Source organism: Calypte anna, chromosome 2 (assembly GCF_003957555.1).
Source record: "Calypte anna isolate BGI_N300 chromosome 2, bCalAnn1_v1.p, whole genome shotgun sequence".
NCBI lineage: Eukaryota > Metazoa > Chordata > Aves > Apodiformes > Trochilidae > Calypte > Calypte anna.
The window spans coordinates 91737065-91763058 of NC_044245.1; the positions used below are offsets into that span (position 1 = coordinate 91737065).

General features: G+C 38.5%; 1 protein-coding gene across 3 annotated transcripts in view; it reads left to right on the forward strand.

The window, feature by feature from the left end:
* The window catches only part of MBP (myelin basic protein), a 113098-nt gene extending 90071 nt beyond the window's left edge, over positions 1-23027 (forward strand). For 2 of the 3 annotated variants that reach the window (XM_030444068.1, XM_030444069.1), the window contains exons 4-9: positions 373-803; positions 15238-15342; positions 17027-17062; positions 17618-17650; positions 18625-18750; positions 21230-23027. In XM_030444068.1, coding sequence (XP_030299928.1) covers positions 373-803; positions 15238-15342; positions 17027-17062; positions 17618-17650; positions 18625-18750; positions 21230-21286 — 788 coding nt within the window. In that variant the 3' untranslated portion in view covers positions 21287-23027. The remainder of the gene's footprint in view (positions 1-372; positions 804-15237; positions 15343-17026; positions 17063-17617; positions 17651-18624; positions 18751-21229) is intronic. The other variant, XM_030444070.1, reaches the window with a different exon arrangement.
* Positions 23028-25994: the final 2967 nt, after the last annotated feature.

A 25994-nucleotide genomic window follows, 5' to 3' on the forward strand; every position in this document is an offset into this window, starting at 1 on the left:
AAAAACAGCTCATTTCAGAGTTGTGGTCTTCAAGAGACAGGAATTCTGTTTGTTCAGTGACAGTCTCCTCATCAATAAATCAAAGTTAGTTTCAGTTGTGCTTTGAACAACCTATCGGTCTATTTACAAATGTGTTTAATTAAAAAAACCACCTAGAACCACTGCAGAATTTGTGTGAGAACATCATCCCGGTTTTGGTTCCAAGACAGCTTAATGTTCTCAAAGGCTGTTAGAGAACACAGTTTCATTACAACCGCACATATTATGGGTTTTGTATGAAATGAGTATCTCAAGGCCAGGGAAAGAAAGCAGCATTGTTCCAGGGCTGTTTTTCACAGGCCTGTATTCATATCTCATCCTTGTTGTTTGCAGGAGAGGCAGATGTGAACCAGAACAATGGGACCTCCACGAAGAGCCCAGCGGTGACAGACTCCAAAGGCACAGCAGATCCGAAGAATGCCTGGCCCGAGGCCAACCCAGCTGACACAACCGGTCGCCCCCACTTGATCCGCCTCTTTTCCCGAGATGCCCCAGGGAGAGAAGACAACACCTTCAAAGATCGGCCCTCAGAGTCAGACGAGCTACAGACCATCCAAGAGGACAGTGCAGCAGCTTCAGAGAATTCGGATTTGATGGCTTCACAAAAACGCTCCTCTTTCCGGCACGGATCAAAAATGGCATCTGCGAGTATTACAGACCATGCTAGACATGGATCTCCAAGGTACAGAGACTCGGGTCTACTTGACTCGCTGGGCAGATTCTTTGGAGGTGAAAGACACGTTCCCCGGCGGGGCTCAGGCAAGGTGAGCTCTGAGGAGTAGAGAACTGCACAGCTACAGGAGAATAAAGTACAATTAAACAGGAAGGGTGGGACTGAAAGGAAGGTGTAACTGCTATAATGCAAGAGTTGATTTAGCCAGCAAGACAGTGCTTGCAGATGTGTAACTTAATGCTTGGCTTTAAACTGAAAGCAACAAGAACAACAACAACCAAAAAAAAAATCTGTGAAAAAAAAAAAGAGGAGCTATTCTGGGGGTAACGAGGAGTATTAGAAATCCAGGTGGCTCTAGAAATATTACTGGGAGAAATTTTTATGAACAGTTAGTGTGGTATCCATTTGTGTGCTGTGTCATTTAGAGAAATTTCAGTCTGCTTTTGTGTATTGTTCCTAAATATTTGCAAAACGAAGCTGGATGAGAGCACTAAATGCGGGACAATCTCTGGATAGCTTGGCACTAGCTGAGGGACAGACTTGGAAATAGATGTTAGAAAAGGAGCTGTAGCCAGATTCTCAGCCTGCTTGCACAAGAGGATGTTTAAGGTCAGTTGATAGCATTTCTGAGGAGATGGCTTGACAGAAATTATCCTGAATCCCAGGTGTACAACAGAGTTCAGCTGCTCTATTCTGGCAAGAAGTGAAGTTTTACATTCCAAGCATTTCATATTAGACATTGTGTAACAAGCCATTTCTTCATTATGAATTGAAAAACAAGGGACTGATGAAATGATTTTACTTGAATTCTTTCCTTTTCCAGGACTAACCTGCCTCCTCTGATAAGTTATACAGATGGCATGTTAGTTCACTTTTGTTCCGATGGCAAAGTTTAAGATGTTTTCACTGTGCCCCGTGCCATGTAAATGATAAGTGAAGTCTTGTGTTTGTGTGTTGACACACTACATAAGCATTTGAATGGAACTACTGTAGGGCTGTAAAACCTTTGTTTTAACTGAATATATTGTTTGCTGTGTTGCAAAAATCAACGCTCATCGGTGCTGGCTGGGCCCAAATTTTTCAATAACCTTTGACAACCTTTGCTGTCTTGTTCAGTGGTTCTGATTTGTGATGCTTGCTGGACTGGGTCAGCACAGACAGCTTTCCCAAATTGCTGTCCCCTCGTGTTGCACTGGGACAAGATGCATATTACTCTGTGGCTTAAAACTGGTTTGAGATCATACAAGAGCTGAAGGCTGTCAGTGTACTTCACAGCTCTGCACTGGGAAGCACAGTGTGTTATAGCCCTTCCCTGAAGACCTGTTGTAATGTGTAGGCCACTGGATGAAAAATACTCTAGAAACTTAAAACCAGAAGCTTCTCATATTTGGTAGCCAGTACTAAAAAAGCTGGGTTACTTTCGTCTTTTTGTTTTTCACATATACAAGCTGGGGCCTGTAAAGCTCATGACAAAGATTTAGCAATCATGCAGTAATTTCTGTAGGTATATAACGTTCCCACATGCAACAAGCAGTTGCTGTGAGAAGGAAGCAAATCACTTTTCTTACTTTTTACTGCATATATGACTGCTGTTTTCTGGAACCAAGTTGGCTAGCTCAACTCTTGCTCTGTTATTCACATGCTGTGTTACTCGATGAAAACTAGTATATGAAATGCTCCTTATATACCAAGGAATCAATACCAAAAACTTAGATTCTGCTTACAGAATATACAGAGGTATGTACATCCTTGCTTAGCAATAAAAGAAACCAACCAACTCACTTTTTAGTAGCGATTACTAAAAAATGCAAGTTGTACAGATTCTGTATGTTGTCCTTTGGCATGAACGTGATCACTATGATTCTCTTCAGGTCTCTATGTAATGATGTATCAGAGGAAAGGGTATCAGCTGTGTTCTCTGCTGTTCAGTATACTGCTCCTTTGAAGCACTTAAATGTCTGCAAAACAGTATAGCATTATGGACAGTTCTAATATTTTTGTAGTGGTTTTGTTTTGTTTTTTTCTTAATAACAATAACATGTAATGTTTTGGAGTTCTGACTTGCAGGTCTCAGCTGGAAGTTTTATTACCTTGGCAAAAGTCTGTGATGTTAGGACTTCCAGTGCCAAAGGATCTCTAGCACTGTATTTCACATGGTGACAATACGATGCATGAAAACATGCCCTAGGAAGCTCTGTTGTAGGAGGGTTTCAGTGCAGGAAATATTGAGGAAGTGGCACAGACAGTTAATTCAATTATTATTTATTTTAGCCTTTGAATCAATGCCTTTCAGTTTCTTGTATCAAGGAAGTCTTGTGGTGTCTTCTATTTATATACATTTGTATACAGAGGAAACCCAAATGGTTGTTAGTCTTATTTGTGCTTAAAACCTAAATAGTCGTCACTTGCTGAATTTTGTAGAGTGTCAGAGTACTGATAGATGTTGAAGGTGTTCATGGATGAGCTGAAATAGAATGAAGTCCCTTGGCAGTTTTCCAGACTCCATCTAAGTAAACAGGTCTTTGGTAAATAAGATAGCATGATAAGCACCTTAAAGGATGTATTTCAAAAGGCTTTAAATTAAAAAGTTCTGGGGGCTGTGCTGTTTATTTGCTTGCACTTCTTTCTGATTAAATATTGAAACATTTCAAAGCAATTCTGCAGCTGCCTTCCTTGCAATCTTCCTTTTGCAGCCAGCCCATGCCCCTGTGGGACTGTGTATCTCAACTACCCACACCAGCAAGCACTGGAATGCAAAGACAACACTTGCTCTTTGTACAGATTTAGGGCTGACATTCAAACAAAACACATTATAAATTCTTTGTGGAGGCATTTTCATCTTGTGTCCATCCAACTGAAAAGTACATTAATGAATAATATTCACTATTGTGTACAGAAAGGTGGGGTAGGAACAAAGCAGGGACTGTTTCGTGGCCTCCTTTTCTCCTGTGGAGCAGGTTCTCCCTTACGCTGGAATTCTGAAGTTAAATTAAGAGTGTGTGGGAGTTCCATGGGAGTAAATAAAAATAGAAATACTGGAATGTAAAGAAATACTCTTTCTCTTCTAAGGGGCAGCAAATGCATTTGATCTTGTTCCCCCATCCCTGCCCCATCAAGATTTTAGATTACTGAAACTCAGTAAAAATCAGCTTGCGTTCTGTACTTTTAAGAGTTTGGGTTTTTTTGAAGTTAGAATATTCCAAACAAAACTATTGTTGTGTACAGCCTAAATTTAATTGTATTAAAGAAATTTTAAAAGGGTGAAGGAAAGAAAAAAAAAACTGCAGTGCAGACATTTTTAAAAAGCATGCAAGACGGTAGTGTGACTATAAATTATTTTCTTTCTGATTTTATAAAATATTTATCTAAACATCTGCAAAGCTTACAAGCAAATTTGTTAAAATGATCAAATTCTTCTCATGCCTCCTAGATATTAGCCTCTATTCAACTTCAGAATGTACTAAGTGCCATTTTGTTTCTTTTTTGCTGCTGTTTATGCTTCTGTAATTCTTTTTTTTTATGATTTTTTTCTTACTAAAGTTTGGATTGTGAAACAAGAACTTTTTTCTATTGTGGTTTAACATAACGCATTAACGTACTAAACTTTAAACTATGTTTGTGATTCACATGCAGCAACAAACCAAAATGTTGTGAGTGACAGCAAATACAGGCTGAGCAAGATTCATTGAAAGATTAAATCCAATTTTCCTTTCCAATTTTCTTTTACATTTTGCTTCATTTTTGTACGCAACCTTGCACCGTTCTCTAGTTGCCTGTATGAAGCTTTGCTCCTGTGCTTCCTTCCCAATGTGTATGTGGTTGGGTGCAAGGAATACAGAAGGCTGACAGAGGACTTCTCCTTCCTACACACAGGTACAAGATATGAGGAGCACTAGACAGAAGTTCCTCTCAAGCTGAGTAGAACCAGGGTTTTGGATCAGCATTTCTGAAAGAGCAGTTCCAAACCTACCCAGAGTTCAGCAGTTGCTGTAATGGGCATCTACAAAAAGGGTTGCAATAAACATGCAAAGGCAAAAAGTGTAAGAGCCACAGTTTTAAATAATGACGTGGATGGATATATTTATCAGAATATCCAGGCATCTTTTTTTTCTTTTTGCACTTGAACTGTGTTCATATTTCCTGTGCGAGCTTTAATGTATACTGCAGCATCACAACGACTTTGAGAAGTAGTTGAATCAGTGCTAGTCCAACTAGTATATGATGTGATTTAAGTAAACACTTACTGTGATTTTTTTTATTTCCAGGTCTTAGTTTTCAGGGTGTGGTATTGCTCGTGGTATACTGTTTTGTAAAACTTGCTGTGCAAGCAGAATGCTTGTAAAAAAAATTTAAATATCTTTTTTGGTGGTTGTAACAATACTTTTGTTTTAATCTTTTGCTTTGTACGTGCTTTATGTATTCATTAAACTGTTTTCATCACAAAACCAGTGTACTAATGATTTAATTTGTTTTAAAAACTTTAATCCATTAACAGACATTGCAACAAACTACTTTGTTGTACCTGATAGGGTTTCAGATTATTAAAAGAGTCTGTGCATCCTACAGCATTTAGCTAAAGCAGTGTGTGGACAGAAATGGATGAGGCTTGCTTCCTGTAAGGAAATGGCTGGGGTTTAAATATCTGAAGCTGGTAAATCCCGTGTCTGTGCTTTATGACAATGGGAACTGAATCTGGCCTCTATTTTTCATAGCAGATAGTAATGAGTAGCCTAAAAATGAAATCATATACTGGAACTACCAGTTTGATTAAAGCACATGTTGCTTGTATGGTAATCCTCACTGAGCTTCACGTGTCTGTTTTAAAAAAAGAATCATCTGTACAAAACAAGTGAGTACAGGTGAGTACTGCACAGCCCATGAGGAGTGAGAAGCTTAGGAGCCAGCATCACATAGGATTAATTCTGACATGTTCATTCAGCACACATGTAACTCTATGCAACATTATACATGCTTACTAATTAACACTAATTAACACTAGAACTAATTATCTCATATTTGCAAAGAAATTATATCTGGAAGCAATTATTGCAAACTACAAGAGGAATTTGGAAGTCAGACAAGGTTAAGTGCCACGTGAGGGCCACCTAGAAGAGAAAGCAGTTTTGATGAAGAATTACTGATGCTCTGTGCCCAGCCTGACTGTGGGTGCATGGCAAGGTTTATTCTGAGATGGGATGAAGCAGCCAGGGCTCACCCATTTGTGTTAGAAGTTGAAGAAAAACATCTCAGCTGGGTAGACAGGAAAAGCCTATGCACTTCACTGATTTTACTGTCTTTTATATGGTATTGGGTTTGCCTTTTGAGTTCAGAACTGTATTTAGTAACACATTCAGGCTAAAATACCAATTAACCAACCAGAAGCATTTTAAAGATCACTGTTTCTAATCAACCTCCTCCGAAAGATTTCCCCTTGCCATTAAGCTTCTAGCAGTATTTTGCAGCTCAGTCTTTGCTGGACTGTTTCTAGATTCTTCTGTCCCCTGGTATGATGGCATAATCGTAATCTGCTTAAGAGGAAGCCAACAGGGTGCTCAGAAGAAGAGCTCCAAGGATTCTTCGGAGCTCTTGGTGAAGTCACAGCCTTGCTTATGGGCTTTGCCAGAGCCCCAGTGTGATGGCAGTGCAGAGGCAGTGTTTGTTTAAACAAGTGAAAAGGGCAGGCAGGAACCCTAAAACTCACATAAAGAAGCCAAAAATAGTTGAATTTAAACTTCAGCCTGAACATTTTCTCTAAAATTAATTGTTTTCTCATTGTGCTTAGTTCTCTGCAGATGAGACAAATGTATAAAGAGATTGCGCTCAATATACACTGTTATTATTTCCACCCTACAGTGTCAAAATTAATAACCTACAATGGTAAGCACTGCCCAATACAAAATGGAGGCAGAAGTTAATTTATTTTTTTTTCCTGACCTCATTTGGTACCTCCACCATCACACACTACTAGCAAAAATTGCTGGCTCTTATTTTGTGTACTGCTCCAAGGTACTTCACCTTGTTCCTGAAATGGACTACACTTAGACACCTCCCGTTACTCATTTCACTCTACAGTTACTTGGTTTCATTTCTGAGCTACACACACACAAAAAGTAAATCCTCCACTGCCATTTACAGGTGCTGCTACTGAATTTCTTGCAAACCAATTTTAAAATATTTGTATAATATTGCAGAACTACTGATACAGACCCAAGGTCAGCCTTAGCTGTGTTTCACCTTTTCCTTGTAATGCATCTATGTTTTTATTTCTGATGCATTATGCAATTAATGTGCCTTGGAAGCTGTACAGACATCTAGGTCTGGGTGGTCTGTCTGCCTTCTGCCCCCATTTTATACAGCTACATTTTATACTGACTACATGAGTGGAAATTATACCTCTGAGTGGTAGAATTTGTTTCATAGAAGTAAGCTATTAACCATGCTATGTCTAATTATTTTGCAATACTAAATTCTGATCATAAATTATGCTCACATAGATAATATACCTTTTGACAACCTGTACAATAATTTAGCTTGTAATTTTTTACCTGTGAAAGGCGGAAAAGAAATAAAATTGGGGCCATACCCTCCAAGATGAGAACTATAAACTATAAAATAGTTGGTGGGTAGGTAGGTGAGTGTGTTGAACTTGAGAGATTAAGGATTTTGGAGAATTAAAGTTGTAACATTTTTTTTCCTCTTTATTTCTGGTCAGAAGCTGTTAAGCAATACTGTACACCTGGTATTTATAGCTTTATTTTCCAAATACTTATCATTTCCTTTCTTGTATGAGGTTCATGAATATATGAAAATACTAGACAACAGGCCTTTTCAAAAATTTTTAACAATTTTGGCTTTCTTACTGATAGCCATACCCACGATGTTACATTCTGCTGTAGCAGCACCAACAGATGCATCTCTACCAAATACACCAGGGAACAATTATGGGCTGGGAAAAGAATGGATTGATAACAACCCTGTGGAAAAGGACTTGGGGCTGCTGTTTGATGGGCAGCCCAGCAGGAGCCAGCAAGGTGCACATGCAGCCCAGAATTGACTGCATGGCCAGGGGGCCAAGGCAGGTGACTCTCATGAGACCCTACCTGGAGTACTGGGTCCAGTTCTGAAGCCCCAACACAGGAAGGACATGGAGGTGTTGGAACTAGTGCAGAGGAGGGCTGTGAAGATGATCAGAGGGCTGGAGCACCTCTCCTAAGAAGAGAGGTTGAGAACATTGGGATTGTTCATCCTGGAGAAAAGGCTGCAGGGAGACCTTATAGCAGCCTTCCAGTACCTGAAGAGGCTACAGGAAAGCTGGGGAGGGAATTTTTACAAGGGCGTGGTGTGATAGGACATGGGATTATGGCTTTAAACTGGAAGAGAGTAGATTTAGGTTAGATATTAGGGAGAAAAGCTTTAGAGTGAGGGTGGTGAGGTGTGAACAGGTCGCCTGGAGGGGCTGTGGCTGCCCCCTCCCTGGAACTGCTCAGGATCAGGTTGGATGGGGCTTTGAGTAACCTGGTCTAGTGGAAGGTTTCTCTGCCCATGGCACGGGGTTGGAACTAGATGATCTTCAAGGTCCCTTCCAACCCAAACATTTCTATAATGTAGTAGAAATTTATCATGTGAATACTCATCTATTACTCATTGTGAATACACATCTAAGCCTGTAAATTTTGTTGGTAGCAGAAGCTACCCCAGAAACTACAGTGAAAATACATACTAGCCCAAGTCTCTTTTTTGCTAGTGATCTTTCCAAAAATAAAAAACTAAAACCCCAAACCCCAAAGCCTTGCATTCAGTTTCTGTGGTGGATCATTTCAACAAGGTTTAATCTGCGTCATTGGTACCAAACTGATAAAACAGCACAGAGGACAACATTGCATATGCACGAGAGACTATATCCAAGCAGATAAAGAACCTTTTTTACAAAGAATATTTGACTAAAATTATTAATTCCAAGCAGAAAAATACTTCCAAAAAGCAAAGGGAAATCAAAGCACCATGTTTTGCCTCTCAAACTGTTTACTGCAGCAATAGAATAAACTGGACACAGAAAAAAACCCAAGGAGGTACATTGGACCTGGTCTCTCATTAGGGTGAGACTAAAGAACTATAAAAGAACTACTGTCCTGAACAAGTATCCTGATTCTTCTTTTTTCCCCAGTAATTCTTTCACCTAATTTGTGAACCCTAATTATCAAGGCACCAAGGAGTAAGATGGTTGTGGAGAACTGTCATTCTGGTTTATCTGTTAACACTTACCTCTCTTGATGGTCAGTGTTCTGCATTGTTTCCTCCTCTTTCTTCTCACTTTCCTTGGGTTTCTTACTTTTCAGTCATCTCTAATCCTTCTTCCCATGTTTTTTATTCCCATCTTTCTGCTAAGAATTCTTCCTCTTTCTTCTGCTCACCTATTTTTGGACAAAAATTATATTATTCATCTAAGCACTATGCCAGAAGGCTGAATCTCCTGGACACTACATCCCTCTTCCCACCAATTCTCCTTTGTAACTCTGAGCAAGTAATTTAATTTGTCTAAATTTCCACAGTAGAAAAAATTAACAGTACCTTTAGAGAGAAAGGTAAAATTTATCCTTTCTGAAGCAATGAGAAAAGCCTGCTGAATTAGCTAATTAATTCTATTGCCACCATGAGACGAGCTAGTGGAGAAGACATCAGCGTTTCCATCACTTTTTGTAACAGATCAGTAAGTTGTAATCTGGACCAAACACCCCCACAGCAATTCAGTACTTGGCTTGTACAGGAATGAAAATGGAAGCAACATCACCAGCATAACAAAGCTCTGGTTCAGCAGCACATCACTGCAGTAGGTATAATACTACTCATGTAAGTGTGTAGAAATGTATCCTCACACTACACACGTGCTCTATGTTCTGTTGCCGCCTGATCAGACACAGCACAGGAAAGATCTGACACAGTGTCAGCTATGCCCAGGGACACAAAATACCAAGGACAAAGCACCTCTAAATCCCACGATGAAGCAGTCGCTGTATACAAGTACCTGTCAGATCTCCCGTGATTGCTCTAGTCAGACCCTATGTAATAAGTTTTCCTGTGTAAAACAAAATCAAGTTTATATATTTTACTGAAAGGATGTGTCTCAATTCCTACCTGGAAATGGGACTAGCTACAGAGATTCAAACCTGGGTCGGAATTTCCTTAGATGCTGGATTAGGAGTCCACACAAAATTAGTTGAGGGCCTTACAAATTGCCTATTGCTCTTTCATCTTCCTCTTCCCACAAACCAGCACAAACAGTACCATCACCTCAAGGATTAAATGCTGTAGGCTGTGGAACAGTTGGTTTTCTAAGGCAATCTAAATGTACTTTCTGTATATATATGAATTTGAACTTTGTATATTTTGAACGATTGCTTTTAAATTCACGTAGAGCAGCCCATCAGACATCTTGATTGAAACCATGAAACCCATGGGATTTTTAAAATGGTTTTTCATTTTTACTAATGTCAAAAATACTTACTTGGATTGAGTTTTAAACTGGCTATTTCTATATTTTGTATGCATTTGGATTTTTACCTTTATAGAAAAAAACCATGTGATGTTCTTCAGATTTTCAGCTCACATCCTAAGCAGGCAACAAAACTACATTAATAATGGTACTGAAAGGAATTGGGAAAAGCTGTAAATTCAGCACTACAAACCAAAAATACCTTAATGCTATTATTATCACCTACTGATTGAGAGTTAGAGCTTTACATTTATATTTACATGTATAAGCAATCCTCAGTTATAAGTAATCCCCTTGTGGAGGATGAGAGCTCTCAGTGAGAGCTTATAACATGCATTTTGAAAGTCCCCCTTAATGAGTACGAGCTGCAAGATCAAGCAAAGTCAGGTACGTATTATATGGGATCCCGTAATATAATTTTAAAATGTCTCTTACTGATTAATCACATTTTTTACACTTTTGCATCAAATCTGAAAGCTGAGGAGAAAAGATAAAATACATAACTTATATAAAAAGTATCTTATATGAAAATTAATTTAATCCCCCAAATTCTACCAGACCTGCAGCTAGATGCAGAGATGCTCACTAGCCTGGATCACCAGACCTGGTGTCCAAATGTACAAAAGGGTTACTCTTACAGAAAGGTTATCATTGTACAGGCTTACCTAGAAGGTGGTTGAATCACCATTTCTGGAGATGTTTAAAAGATGTGTAGACATGGTGCTAAGGGTCATGGTTTAGAGCCAGACTATGTGGAGTTAGGTTAATGGTTGGACTCAATGACCTTAAAGGTTGAAAATGATCCTATGGTTCTAGTCTATGATTTTCCAAGCCAGAAGCACAGTCTCCATCTTCTCTAGTTTTCTGTAGAGCTACAGCACAGCTAGCAGCACCCCTTAGCCCTTCTGAAGTGCCACAGAACACACCAAGAGACTCAGTCAGTTCTGCTGTCTCAGAACACTGAAGAGTACAAATACTTGGGTATCTCCACCTCAGTTAGAAATGGAATAATCTTGCACAAAACCCAAAATGGAGCAAACACTGAGTTACGAATGAATTCTTGTTACCACGCTAGAGAAGTGGCAATCTTCTTTTCCAGCAGCCCTTTCAAAATATGAATACACGTTGTGCTAGTAAATTTAATGAATTTGATGTGGAATTACATGGCTAACACAGGGAATGAAGTGCCAGTGTCTAGCTACAGTTAATAGTTAAAATACCTGTATGGTTTCTTTGCACAACATTGAAAGTCACTCCCTTTCTTCTGTCTCAGTGGCCAACACACACAGGGAGAGTGGCACAGTCAAACAATGCAGCTTTCCTGTGCACCACCAGAAAGAACTGCAAAACATTCTAATATTGAATCCCTCCCTACCACAGGATAATTAGGTATTTTACATATGGTTTTAAGAGTGTTCTCATTTGCACTATTAATCCTCAGAACTATTACTTTCACTGTGAAGTTGCAGACTGCATCTGTCTCATCAGTTCTCCCAGATACCACCTGAATTTCCTGTATTGACAAACATTTCCTAATAATTAAGATTATTCAGCTTAACAGTTCTTTCCTTTTTGGCTTTTATGAAAGTACAAAGTTGGCTCAGCAGGGATCCTTTAAGTTCAAACATAAACTTGACTTCAGAACAGAAAAGGCTGAGTGTTCTCATCTATCATTACTTATTTTATTTTTTTTAAGAAAGACTACTTATGACTGCAAACTATTCAGTTACTCTAGAATTAATTATTAAAATTTTTTTAAGGGCACAAACAGAGGCACTTCTCTTTTAAACTTCACAAACAGTACCCAAGGGCTCTGAATTCAGGATCATACTTTGCAAATACATTTCATAATACATAGATTCAGAACCCACCCTTGCTTTTCACAGGCAATGCTCTCAAGACTGAAATTTCTGACCACATTTCAAGAGGTGTGGGGAGAGCTCTCTGCAGCTGCCAGGCAATAGGGACCTGTAACACAAATAAAGAACAAGGCAATGTCAGCCCTTCCTAAAACAGGGTTGCTCTGTTGTATTCTCGTTAGGTTTTGGTACTAACATTATTTAACATCAATGGCTTAAAGCATATGTGAAGATAAACGGTGGTCTTTAGAACATACTAGTGAAATGTGCAATGACTGATAGATAAGCTCACTCAAAAAAGTCCAATTATAAACCACCACCTCAGCACCCCTGTCCTAACAGAATAAACCAGATTTGTTTTCTATTTCATTCAGCAAAGCATGATCTGAATCCACTGAAATTTAACTTTCAATACCTATAGATATCAGTTATTACTCTTCTGAGAGAAAGTTTTCAGAAATCATGAATGTGAGCAATCTCAGCACAAAACCCCAGCAGATTTTGCTCCCTGCCTCTAGGAGCCCCAAAATTGATAGGACAAACTGCAGGTGTAAGAGTAATTCCAACATTAAATTGAAAGGAAATGTGTAATCACCTGCCACAAACTGAGAATAATATTGAAGATTCTGACCAGAGGGAAATGATAATATAAAAGGAAACACATGATACTAAACTCTGAGAGAACCATCATTAAAAAATGGCTTTGGACTCGCTGCTGCTTCATACCCTTTCCCAGGGAACCCAAAGACCACGCTGACATTTGGTCCCACAGGCAGAGGAAACTTTGTATTTACTGCATGGTAACCTTTTCAATGAGCCAACCTATTAGCACCTAATAATTGATCAGAATGTTAACTTCAGAAAACTTCACCTCATCTAAATTGTAAAAACCTATTATCCCAGCTTTTCTCTGTGCCTGGGGGCAATCCATAGCCTACTGCAGAGCTGGAGGCTACATGCAATCAAACCTAATTTTGAAGTTTGCTGCTTTACATACTGGAACAGTTTGCAGTTAGACAGTGACCAATTTCTCCTGTCCATGGGAGACATTTAGATCTGCCACACCATGGTATTTATCTTGTTATTTATCCTAAAGACAAGGCAGTCAGCTGGTTCCAAAGGGCGAGCTATGCTTCATTTGAATGTAGATTAAAAAGACAAATACACAGCTAAACTAACTTGCTCTAAACAGACTCAATACCTTACTGGCTCCCTTTTCCTAATTACAGCAGCAGAGGATATTTTGGCAATACTGGAACTAGTGACAAAAAGTAAAACTGCTGCAGAAGTAGGAGCTGGACTGACTGCCCAACACTATGGAAATCTCAGAGATCTAGTAGAATTCAGAAAATCCTGCTTTTTAAACAGTACATCTCTACATTGGTTCATTTTTTTTCCCCAATGAAATTAAACTTATAATATATTATATCTGAATTTCATTTCTTCTCATGTAACTTAAAAGGCCACACATGAAGTTGAATACTTCTGACTCTCCTTTCAGATGATCCAACAGAATATAAATCCATTTAATTCATGCAAGATCACTACATCTGACTCCACTTGCTTAAAAATAAAACTTCCATGCAGCAGCTGTGAGCAGGAGCTCTTAATGGTTTCATGAAACCTTTTAGTGAAGAGTCTTAGGACATGTAAATCTCTGCACAGCCTTTTTTAGTAGAAATAGCTTGAGGCAGTTGGGGCATTCTGAAAGCTACTGATGTCACCAGATTTCACTTGAAAATGCAAAAAGACTCTTCAAACCTTTGCAAGTCTGTGCTATGGGTTTTAACTTATTTGTCAAAAATTACTCAACTACTTATGAGCCAGGAGTCCCACTCCAACAATCAGATTAAGCTTTTTCCCTGACAAGCTGATCGATGGTTTTCTACATGTGATGAAAGAAAAATATGTTTAAAATAACTACTCATACTGCTCTATAGTCAAATACTTATTCAGTTTGTGCTGCTAGGGAAGCACTTATGACAGCTACTGTCTCACTATGGATTTCTATTTCATCTTTAGAGCCCAATAAAAATTTTTAATATCCACACAATGCTTCCCATTATTCTCAGAGAATTCATTACACTAAGAGAACCATTGTGGCACTGTTAATTCTCTCCTCCCTTCTCTGTTCCCCATAGAACATGCTTAGGATCTGTTGTGCCAAATGTGCAGCCTTGTGCCTCTGCATGTGCAATGCTGGGCAATCATATGTAATTTGGGTCAGTCATAAATGACAGTTCTTTCTGAAACTTTGTCATCCTGTGTCCAGATCGGAGTAACCACACAGCATTTTTGATACTATTTTTACTGCAACAGATCCATCATGCTTTAAGTACCAAAGGATTCACTCTTCACTATGTTACTTTGCTTATTTATTTTTCCTTCGCTTACTGGACTTTCTGTATTGCTCAGTGTAGTGAAATGAGGCAACCAGTTGCCACTAATTGCCAGGGAGTGGCATGAGCTTGTGTTAAGCCCACCTGTGCCTAATTAGGGTTTATTGCCCCCCTAATCCTGCTCATGCGCAGTGGGGGCCCACCCTAATCAGGCACAGGTGGGCTTAACACAAGCTCATGCCACTCCCTGGCAATTAGTGGCAACTGGTTGCCTCATTTCACTACAGCTCAGGAAGCACCACTGAAATACAAAGTATTCTCTGTCTCATTTGATTCCCCCATTCTAAGAAAAAAAAAAAAAAAAAAAAAAAAAAAAAAGTTGCTCTTGCAGTTTACCTGCATTTTGTAGTCTTTGAGAACTGAGGAAGTTATATAATTACTTATGGTCCATTCCTGTTCTCACATGGAAAATCACCCAACATTTTCCTCCATTTTAGGTTTCATTTCTAAAATTATATTCTATGATCATGCTTATGAAAGAAGGAAAACTGTAAGGTTTCTGTTACCAGAACTGTCCAATAACAGGTTTAATTCCACAGTAACTTTAAAAACATGCACACACACACACATATATATATATGCACAACATATGTCCATGTACATACTGTGTATGTGCCACTGACTACTTCACCGCATTGACAACTTCAGATTGCAGTCTGTCATTTTTTTCTTCCAAAGCATTTTTTTCTTCTTTTCATTCCTGGTGAAAATGTCTCTTCATACAGTCACAGATTACCTTTCCTTCCCAGCTGACCTGAGATCTGTTCTGCTTTGCAGGATATACATGCAGCCAGAGCTCACCACGTAGGCTCCATCCCCCAGAGAGCTCAGCATGGCCGGCCCGGTGATGACAACCCTGTAGTCCACTTCTTCAAGAACATTGTAAGTACCCTCTCCTCTCATTATGTACCAGACTGAAATATTTTGGTTTTGATCCATCAGTAACAGAATACCCTGCCAATCATTAGCCATCATATTGATCCTCCTAAGTTGTACTGTGCCTTTTTGCTCGTCACGCCATTCGAAACAAAAATAATTTTTGCCTGGAAACACTAACAATACTGAAATGCTACAAAGAAGTAGGTCATCACCACAGACAAATTTCAACAAGAACCACTCCAATTATACAGCTCCACCATTCACAGGGTTTGTCAACAGCATTGGCTGTTAGAGCTACTAAGATGATTAAGGGAGTGGAACATCTCCCTTATGAGGAAAGGCTGAGGGAGCTGGGTCTCTTTAGTTTGGAGAAAAGGAGACTGAGGGGTGACCTCATCAATGTTTTCAAATATGTAAGGAGTGAGTGTCAGGGAGATGGAGTTAGGCTCTTCTCAGTAGTGACCAGTGATAGGACAAGGGGTAATGGGTGTAAATTGGAGCACAGGAGGTTCAAGTTGAATATTCGAAAAAATTTTTTTACTGTAAGGGTGACAGAGCCCTGGAACAGGCTGCCCAGGGGGGTCGTGGAGTCTCCTTCACTGGAGACATTCAAAACCCGCCTGGACACATTCCTATGTGATGTACTCTAGGTGGCCCTGCTCTGGCAGGGGGGGTTGGACTAGATGATCTTTCGAGGTCCCTTCCAACCCCTAGGATTCTGTGTCTGTGTCTGTGTCTGTATTTAGGTACATCTTTTAACTAAAAAGAAACAAAAATCCATTGTGTTCTAGGCAAAACCTAACAGGAGCCTCTCAGTCCAATTACTTATATAGCACCTAATGAACATGCTAAATTCACTCCCAAATATGAAACATCATATACTTCTGGATATAATTTGAAAGCATAAGCAAAACAACCCAACATTTTTTCCCTGATGATTTCATTTAGAGATAACAGCAATTTTATTTAAGCTCTGAAATAGGCTGGTTTCACAGCAATAAGGAGTTTTCAAAGAAAATATCCAGGAAATATGGCATTTCCTCAGATATTAAATTCTTGAGCATTGTGTAAATACATAATGACATGTAGTATTCTATTTAAAACACTGTACAGTGACTATCCAGAAAGAGAGACTCTACATATTACACTTGCCATACTCCTGTTTTGATTCATACAGGTTGCCTTGCCAAATTTATTTGTCAATTGGTTTTTTTGGTTGTTTTTTCCTGAAACAGAAGCCTCAGTAATTTGATGTCCAAATGCTAAATAAAGAACCTCCAAAACACAATGGTAACTTTAACAGGACAGAAGTATATAAAGTACCAGTCTTTCTTAGTAACCACCTACACAAAAGGTTGATAACAAAAAAATGAAAGGAACATGCTATCTGCTTGGAGTAGAACTTGGGCATCATTGGATCTGAAGTGTAGCACCTGCCATAGCTTTAAAAAATTAAAATTAAAAATCATCAATAATGAGAACATTTTTATGATGGGAAAATTGCCCATCCTCTGATTCATTTTTTAATGAGCATTCTGAAATAGTCAGGTGGCAATAAAGAAGATGAAATTAAACAGTAACTGATACATAAGGCCTATTAACTCATAGATAATATACATGAGGCTTGATGAATCCTTACATATATTGTTGCCTTGGTTTTAAAACCTTTTTTGTGTTGTTTTTTTAGGTGTCACCTCGTACACCTCCCCCAATGCAAGCAAAGGTAAGCATTTTCAGGGGCTCTTTCAATGTCCAAGATTTTATTTCTGGGCTAATTTAGATCAGTTCAACTGCTAGCCTGATCCATTTTCTGAAGTTACCATTGGGAATATTTAAAGCAAGGGACAAAGACAGAAAAATCATAGCTCTCTTCCTCATGCCCTTCCTGTCTTGCTGCAAGCCACTCACACAGATATTTAAATTCAATTTATATTGTGATTGCTTTATGTGATAGACAAATAATAGGTAGTGCTTTCAAAGAAGCCTCACCCACCAGAAACTGTCCTAACCTTTCACCATAAACTCAGCTGGCTTCCCAAATACATAATACTTAACAAACCAAGGCTAGTGAAGTTAGCTCTTGTAATTATAAGGATTTTTGCCTTTTTTGTTTCATGGAATGACAGTACACTGACTGTTGTTTTCAACCCCTTCCTCATTATCCAGCCAGTATTTCATTATTTTTCTTGCATTTTCATCTTCTTCTGTCTATAGTAGACCCAGATGCTATGTTCCATAGTGATCATCATGTCATTGTTTCTATTTCTTGCATGTACAGGGAAGAGGATTATCCCTCACCAGATTTAGCTGGGTAGGTGATGATTGTGCTTTCAGTAACAACCATTTTATTTACCAGGCCAAAGCATACCTTGCTCTATTGCCTCAAGCTGTTGCAGCAACATGATAATTTTGTTTTGTCTCAATTTTGCTATTTTGCTTTTCCTGTTGCCCTTTCCTTGCTTCTCCCACAGCATTTTAGATGGCAATTCTGTTGCTTGCTCTTATCCGGCCACTTGACAGCCTTGCAGCCATAATTTCTTTTGCTTTAGCAGGAAGGGAGCAAAATCTGCTGCATGGCAAAGCTCTCTTCCCTTAAAGACTCCTGGAAGATTCGTCTGCTGCATTTTTCTTTTCCTGGAAAGGACAAAAATGGGAGGGAAGGCCGGGATGGGAAGGGTACTTATTTCACAGCTCCCATGGTTCCTATGCAATAAAGTCTGCATTATTAACACCCTCACTAATTCATGTATTTTTGTCCCTCCTTGCCTTGCAACCCCTTTCAGTAAGAAGTGACCTACCTAAACACTTATTAGAGAAGTTCTTCCCACAGTTATATCTCACAACTAATTAAATTCTGCTTCTCTACCACAGGTTTGATTTGATGTGAGATGGACATGTAAATTACCTGCATTTTAAGACAAAAAAGTCATTACGCATTTCTTTCACTATTGGAAGAACACAAATTATTTGATGTGTTTGACATGTTAAGACCACATAAAATTGAAAAATTTTGTCATGCAGGTTAACCTTTTGAATATCCATTTTTTTTATTACTAATTCCTCTTTTCCAGATTGGTGCTTCCCTTAGATATGAGTACATTCAGATAAATTTCTGACACTTTTCTTCATCCTTCTTTATTATGTAAAAGATTACTTGTTTGCATGACCTCTAAATTTCTCATTTGAGCGTTACATTTCAGTGATGACAAACAAAGACTACAATTTTGTGCATTTGATAATTTGAATGTGGTAATTTGCAATACATATGAAAATCTTTCTTTGCAGGGTGGTGAAGGACACAAGCCAGGATATGGAGGAAGCGGAAAATTCTATGAGCATAAATCTGCTCATAAGGGACATAAGGGATCCTATCATGAGGGCCAGGGCACTCTTTCCAGAATCTTTAAACTGGTAAAGTACAACTGAACTTACTATAAGTACAAAAAATTGAGTCAAGGAAAAAGAGAACCCAAACCTTTCCAGAAGCTGCCTTGTTTGAAACAACCATATTTCCTTAAGGCTTCTGAAGGAACTAGACTTGCATGGATAAACCAGAAGGTTATCTCATGGCTTTACAAGTATTTACATGATAGGAAACAAAGGTAAAAATACAGTCAGTTACCATCAGGAAAGAAGGTAAGTCCAAGACCCACAGAACCTCACACCAGGATCTGGATTGTTACTGAGCTTGCAAATTACTTGGAACACAGAAGATGAATGAGGTGACACACTTGATGCTGCCACTGCTAAATTGTTTAGGATAATGAAAAGGAATGTGAACTGGTAAGCTACAGAATGGTTGCTCAAAGCAGTGCTGGACAAATACTTCTTTGAGGCGCAACAATGACTTGAACAGTCCCTGCTTGTTCCCACCCCAGGTGGGAGAACTCCTACAATATGTCAGTACAGGGAGCTGTGACACTGCATCGCTGGGCAAATTACGGAACTGCCTCATATGAAAAAGAAACATTTGGTCAGATTGAGTTCACTATTTTGAGTGAAAACACACCAGGAAAAAAAGTCAGTCATGATGATTTTTCACAGTCTGTATCAGGAAAAAGACATGTTGAAAGGACATCATATCCCCTGGCAGCTGCTTTAAACTAAGACACTCTTTCCTCAAAGGTAAAAGATCATCTAGTATACTTACTTGCACATGAATGATGCAATTAGCAGCAACCCCAAAATGGGTCAGGGATCCCATTAGCAGAGCTGATCTTCACAGGCTCTCACAAACCTTCCACAGGAGACAAAGCAGCACCATCACCTGTAGCAAACCCACATTTTTCACTTTTAAATCCTTTAGGGTATAGGCCTTTCATTGTAGAGCTGGTTTTCAAACATACGCAACAGCAAGTGACAGATTGCAAACTTCAAGAAGATAGTAAGAATTCTTATGATGCAATTTAGGGAAGGAAATGAACTTTTCAGAGGCCCAGGTAAAAAAATAAACATTTCCTCCTAAGTTTAATTTTCATGGTGCACACTTGTAGCATTTTAGTGGAGTTCAGATACATCAAAACCATCATGGCTATATACTGACATTTATATATATATATATATATATATATATACTGTCAAAGTTTTCAAACATTGACAATGTCACACAATAATCTCTCTCAAAAAAAACAGTATTCTCTTTTTTACATATCCATCACAAGCATGTTAGCTTGGATTTATAGGTGTCAGATGATATCTATATACCTGTTCTACTTTTCAGATAGCCTTTCCCAAGCCATTATAACTTTTGAGGTCTTTATCAGTTTTATTCTGGCTCATTTGATCCGATATAGCAGGAGACATTCATAACTATTTCTTCATATAGTTTTCCAGTCTTTACCACATAGAAGCTATACACACTTTAAGACAATTTTGAAAGAAAAAAGCCAATTCCCTAATCATTATGCTTAATTTTCCTTGAAATCATTCAGTAAAACTAAGGAGGGAGCACTGAAACATGAGAAGAATATAAATAAAGCAAACGAAATCCCAAAGGACACATAAAGCTATTTTTTTTTAAAGTGAACAGTTCAGTTATCAGCAGATTACAGTAACAATTACCTCAATATTTCACATTTGTGTTCATAAGTGCACCAATACATGTTTGCCTAGTAAATTGCTAAAGCCTTAGGAAAACCCACCCAGTTAGCCCAACCATAATTTCCGAAAATGAAACAGCAAAATTTCAGCATGGATCATCTTTGCAATAAAACTGCAGTAGTGTTTTAGGGCACCTGCTTAAGGGCAGATTTATGAATTGCCACATGGTTTATTTTCCTAGATTGGTGTTTTCTTATTTCCTCCTGTAAAAACAGGCCAAGGTTTCAGCCCTTTATCTTTTCTTCTTTCCTACATTTGCATACGAGCTGTCCATACAAGGCTGAAATTGCCATAACCACATTAACAATTTGCCCTGATAAATATTACTGAATAAAACTATAACATTTCAATTATTTCAGATGTGAAACTATTCCTCCTTGTATGCAAGGTTTGCAGAGATTTGGTTTTGGTGTTTTTAGTTTTCAGTTTTTTTAAGTATACAAACAGTTCAGGGACAGCCACAGAAGGGAAAATTTCCAAGTTGTCCAAGTAAATAAATTGCTTTCTTTAGGGAAGCCTGAATAAGAACATGCACGTACAAATAATTCACAAGAGACTGCCTAGCCCTGTAGAAATAGGGCAAGAGTAAATTACTCCTATGTGAAAATACATGAAAAGCAATCCTCTCTTCGAATTGAAAATTCCATTAATATTTGTTAACTTACTGCAAGCCATTTTTATTGGATAATACTTAAAATGTAAAACTGTGTTGTACTCCAGATTAATGTTTTTCAATGTGTAGCCCCAAATATCCAGCACCTTTTAATTAACTCTGTTCTTCCTTTCACAGGGAGGCTCTGGGTCCCGACCTGGATCTCGGTCTGGTTCCCCGGTTGCTAGGCGCTGAAGCTCCAAGATGCCACCCAAGGATTATGTACTCTGCTTCATAACGTAACTGCCTTAAAATGAATAACAACTACAACAATTATCTAGATAGATGCAATCCATTACCTTAATGCCAATTAGGTTATGCATGCAGTAGGTGATACAAACTTCTATTGGCAATCCCTGACCAACAGTTGAATGAAAGGAACACAAGAAGTAGCTTTACTAGATGTTTTCCTTATTTTATGTGAAGTAACAAGATCTCTGACTTTACTCATTCTTCTTCAGGATGCCCTAACTGTATGCTGGACTTCATTACTTCTCCCGAGCACCTAATTTAAGCTGAAGCCTTCTGGTTTTGTTTTAGTGAACATCAGAATTATAAATAAAGAGCTAATGTCTTGGATACTGAGCACTGCTGTTAGTGAATTTCTCAGACACTGCTGTTTAAAAAAAGAAAACCACCATGTGCAGAAGTTGTAAGGACTGTTTATCCAAATATTTTTTTTTATTTGGGTTTTTTTTTGTTTGTTTTAATCTTCCTTCTCTCACTCACAGAATAATTTATTTTTGTAACAGGATTAGGCAGTCATGGAAAGGGTCACCAAACTTTGGGAGTTCAAGGTATGTGAAATGCGGGAGGGGGCAGATGTTGTAGAATCAATATGATGCGGAGCAACAGTTATAAGGAAATTCTGTCCATACCATGAATTGCTCATCGCATCCAAACCATTAGAATTAAGAGTAGATGAGGGAGAGAATGAGGATTTCAAATTTGAGTTAGACTAATGTTAAGAAACAAGGGATATTCCCAGAGCAGAAACATCTAAGGTCGCACAAGTGACCACTGGACGTCACTGGTGCTTCACACAAACTCTGCTGCAACAGCTTTAACTTTGCAGTACAATAAATAAGTAAATGAATATAGAAACAAATAAGTCTAATTTCTGAAAGAGAGCCCTTCAGTACTGGTATCTCAGATAGCCTGCACATCTCGTGTTAGAATTTCAAACCTTTCTCTTGGTATTGCAGCAGTGTTATAGTCAGTAGGCTCATCTTTTGTCTGAGTAACCTCTGGATGCCTACGAAGGGCAGTGCACCAAAGCAAACTCATAGTAAACTACTGTGAACATTTAACTGTTGTACTGTAGTTGCCTTATAGAAAGAAATTAAGCTGAGTTAGACTTAGGTATTAATTGTTCACAAATTACTAAAACGAATGTGTTGGCAGTGGAATTTCCAACCACACTTAGGGAAATAAAAGGCTCTTCTGAATTGCACTGTTTTATTACTGAAACTTACGATTTCTTCAAGCTGTCATCTAAGTGTCTGATTAATTGTGTTCTTTTTTTAGTTTTAGCTGATGTACTGTAGACTACAGTTAATGCTTCCCAGTTTGAAACTGCATTCCTAATAAGTGCCCAGTACAAGTTACCTATAAATATGTATGTTAATTGTATTTCACATCTATATCTATTGTAGGTTTAAATCAGCATCCTTTAATACGAAGCAATGAAAAATGAGAAGATAGAAAGTACATAGACTAAAGAAAACAAAACCACCAAAATTATTAAGCGTACACATACGTATTACAACTTCTATTACCTACACTGGTTGCTATGTGTATTTTTCTATTGTAGCTTCATTCAGATGCATACTCTGCAACGTAGTAGTTGATTTAATTTGAATACGTATTGTTCTTATAGGAACATAGCTTTTAAAAATATTCATTATTGAAATAAAGTAATCAACTGGAAATGAAACTTGGACCAGTTTTGTCTTTTACAACAGAGAAGATCATGATATATCTAAAGTTCTGAGGTGGTTTGTTTGGTTTTCTTATTTTTTTCCCCACAATTTATCAGTAATGCTCAGATACTAGAAAACAACACTTGGGGAGCCAGGACCCAGCTGCCTGCACAGAGGCTCCCAGTGACATTGCTGGTGACTTAGCATTGCTCTCAAGGCTGACAGGATCACACAGGAGCCCAGTGCCTTTGTGGAGTGGCAGCTAATGGCCAGAAGGTCTTTAGCCTATGTACAGCCAACTGAATCCTGCCCTTTGTAAACAAAGTGTAGCACAAAGTATCTTCTATCAACTGGGTATTTGAAAATCTTAATTTTAAAGCAGCTTCAAAAATGGGAAAGAATATTTATGGTTAAAAAACCCCCATACATACAGATTTCAAAATACTGCACTATAGGACTACAGAACTTAACCAAAACTTCTTGCTTGCCATCATCACTGCCTTCCCCTCTGTCATCTTTTCTGGAAGCTGGAAGTGGCATTTTAAAATGTATTTCATATAGAAAGAAAGGTCTTTAAATAATACTTTAAAGCATTATTTTACCAATGCAAGTCTCCCAAAAGAGACTAGAACTTAGGCTGAAACTTATGCTTTAAATTACTCACCAGTACTTTTGCTGAAAAATTCAGTTAAAATAGCTATCTGATCTGTAAGCAAAGGATTTTTTCCTGAAACAAGAATGCACAACAAGTACTGGGAGTGTCCTTTCTTGTACTGAAGGAATGGATGTAAAACAAAAGAAATACTTGAACAGACACAAGTCAAAAAGCCTGAGGCTACTACTGTAAGCCTACTACTGTATCACACCAGGAAGGAGACATTCCCAAGCATTATTCACTTACCCACCACAAAATATAACTCTTCCAACAAACCTTTGAAGAAGAGTTATTTCTGTTTCCTAAGAAAATGCATTTACTTCAACATTGCTTTTGTAAATACCAATCTATTGTTTACAGTGTCTGTACTGAAATCAACAGATACACTGCTTTGAAAACCTCCAACTCAATCCTACTAAGGAACCCAGGCAATGAAAGCTTCTGTGTCAGGATACTCAAGAGTGTATTATTCTTGAAGTTCAAGAGGGGGGAGGATGCAGGCAAACAAATCAAATACCACATTACAAAAAAGTTTTTTAAGAGTCTTTTTACTGTAACTGACAGGATTCCAAGTGCTAGAATAGAAAAAGGAATTCAAGAAAAACATCAGCTGACTCCATAACTTTCTGTGCTTATTTAACACTTCCAGAACTTGTAGCACACACTCAATGCCCCTAACTGAGACATAACACTCTGAGAAGTGGGGACTTTCCATTATGAAAGATGTATTTGTACCTAGATGTGACCAGCTGCCAATCATCTTCTGTCAAACTGGATCTGGCAGCCTCTGAAAAATGTCATCCTCTAGGCTGCAAAGAAACTCTAACAAATTTGGTGATCTTAAAGGTCTTTTCCAACCATAATCATTCTAGGAGTCTATGAAAATTTGCTTTGCATTTATACCGCATTCTCTGCAAGAGGAGGGAGAGGGTTTTATACGTTACATGCAACACAGCACATTATATGATATTATTAAACTGAGTACTATGCCATGGGGCTGGCATGCCTTCCAACAACTGCAAAATAGTGTGTCTTGAACAGCTGAAACACTGAATAATATTCCTGAGAAAAGGATTTGGGTGTGCTGGTTGTTGATAAGCTCAACAGGACCCAGCAGTGTGTGTTTGCAGCCCAAAAAGCCAAGTGTACCCTGGGTGGCATCAAAAGAACCATGGCCAGAAGGCCAAGGGAGGGGATTCTGCCCCCCTACTCTGCTCTTGTGAGATCCCACCTGGAGTATTGTGTCCAGTTCTTGAGTCTCCAACATAAGAAGGACTTGGAGCTGTTGGAAGGACTCCAGAAGAAGGCCACAAAGATGCGCTGGAACACCTCTCCTGTGAAGACAGGCTGAGAGTTGGGCTTGTTCAACCTGGAGAAGAGAAGGCTCTGGGGAGACCTTCCAATACCTGAAGGGGCCTAAAGGAAAGCTGGGGAAGAGCTTTTCATAATGGCATGTAATGATAGGACAAGAGGTAATGGTTTTAAGATGAAAGAGGGTAGGATTTAGGTTAGATATTAGGAAGACATTCTTTAGAGTGATGATGGTGAGACACTGGCACAGGTTGCCCAGGGAAGTTGTGGATGCTTCCTCCCTGGAAGTGTTGAAGGCCAGGTCAGATGGGGCTTTGAGCGACCTGGACTAGTGGGAGGTGTCCCTACACATGACAGGGGGGTTGGAATGAGATGATCTTCAAGTTCCCATTCAATCCAAACCATTCTGTGATTCTATGACAGGCTGTTGGGAGGAAAAGGCGCTGCTGGAAGAACTTCACATTCATTCTTTACATAAAATATTGAGACATGCACTTCCAGTAAATGGAGCTTCTAGAATTTCCTAGAATCTGGAATCAAATGCTTAAAAAAACCACACGAAACAGAGTTTGGAAAAAAGTAATATTATTTAACATATTCTTGAATTAAATATTTCACATAACAAAAGTGTTATTTTCATGTCACCAACTATATTACTTATATACATATGCCAAAGAGTTAACAAAAGAATTAAGAGATGCCCCATGAAAACCAACAGTGATTTCTTGCTTCAGCATTCTGAAATAACTAGTTTGTATCATACACGAAGTATAGACAATATTTACAGAAAGGGCTTTTTGGATCTGAGAGCAATTATCTTTCAGAAGGTAAATTAAAATCCAGCTCTGTATTATAGTACAACAAATCCACCACCAATCTAGAAGTACTTGCAGCAAACCGAAAAGATGAACATCCTGCAACTGGTATTAGTATTTACAAAATATACTGATCAGCCACACAGAGGCTCATAGAACTTTAAATATATATATATATATACATATAAGCACACATATAT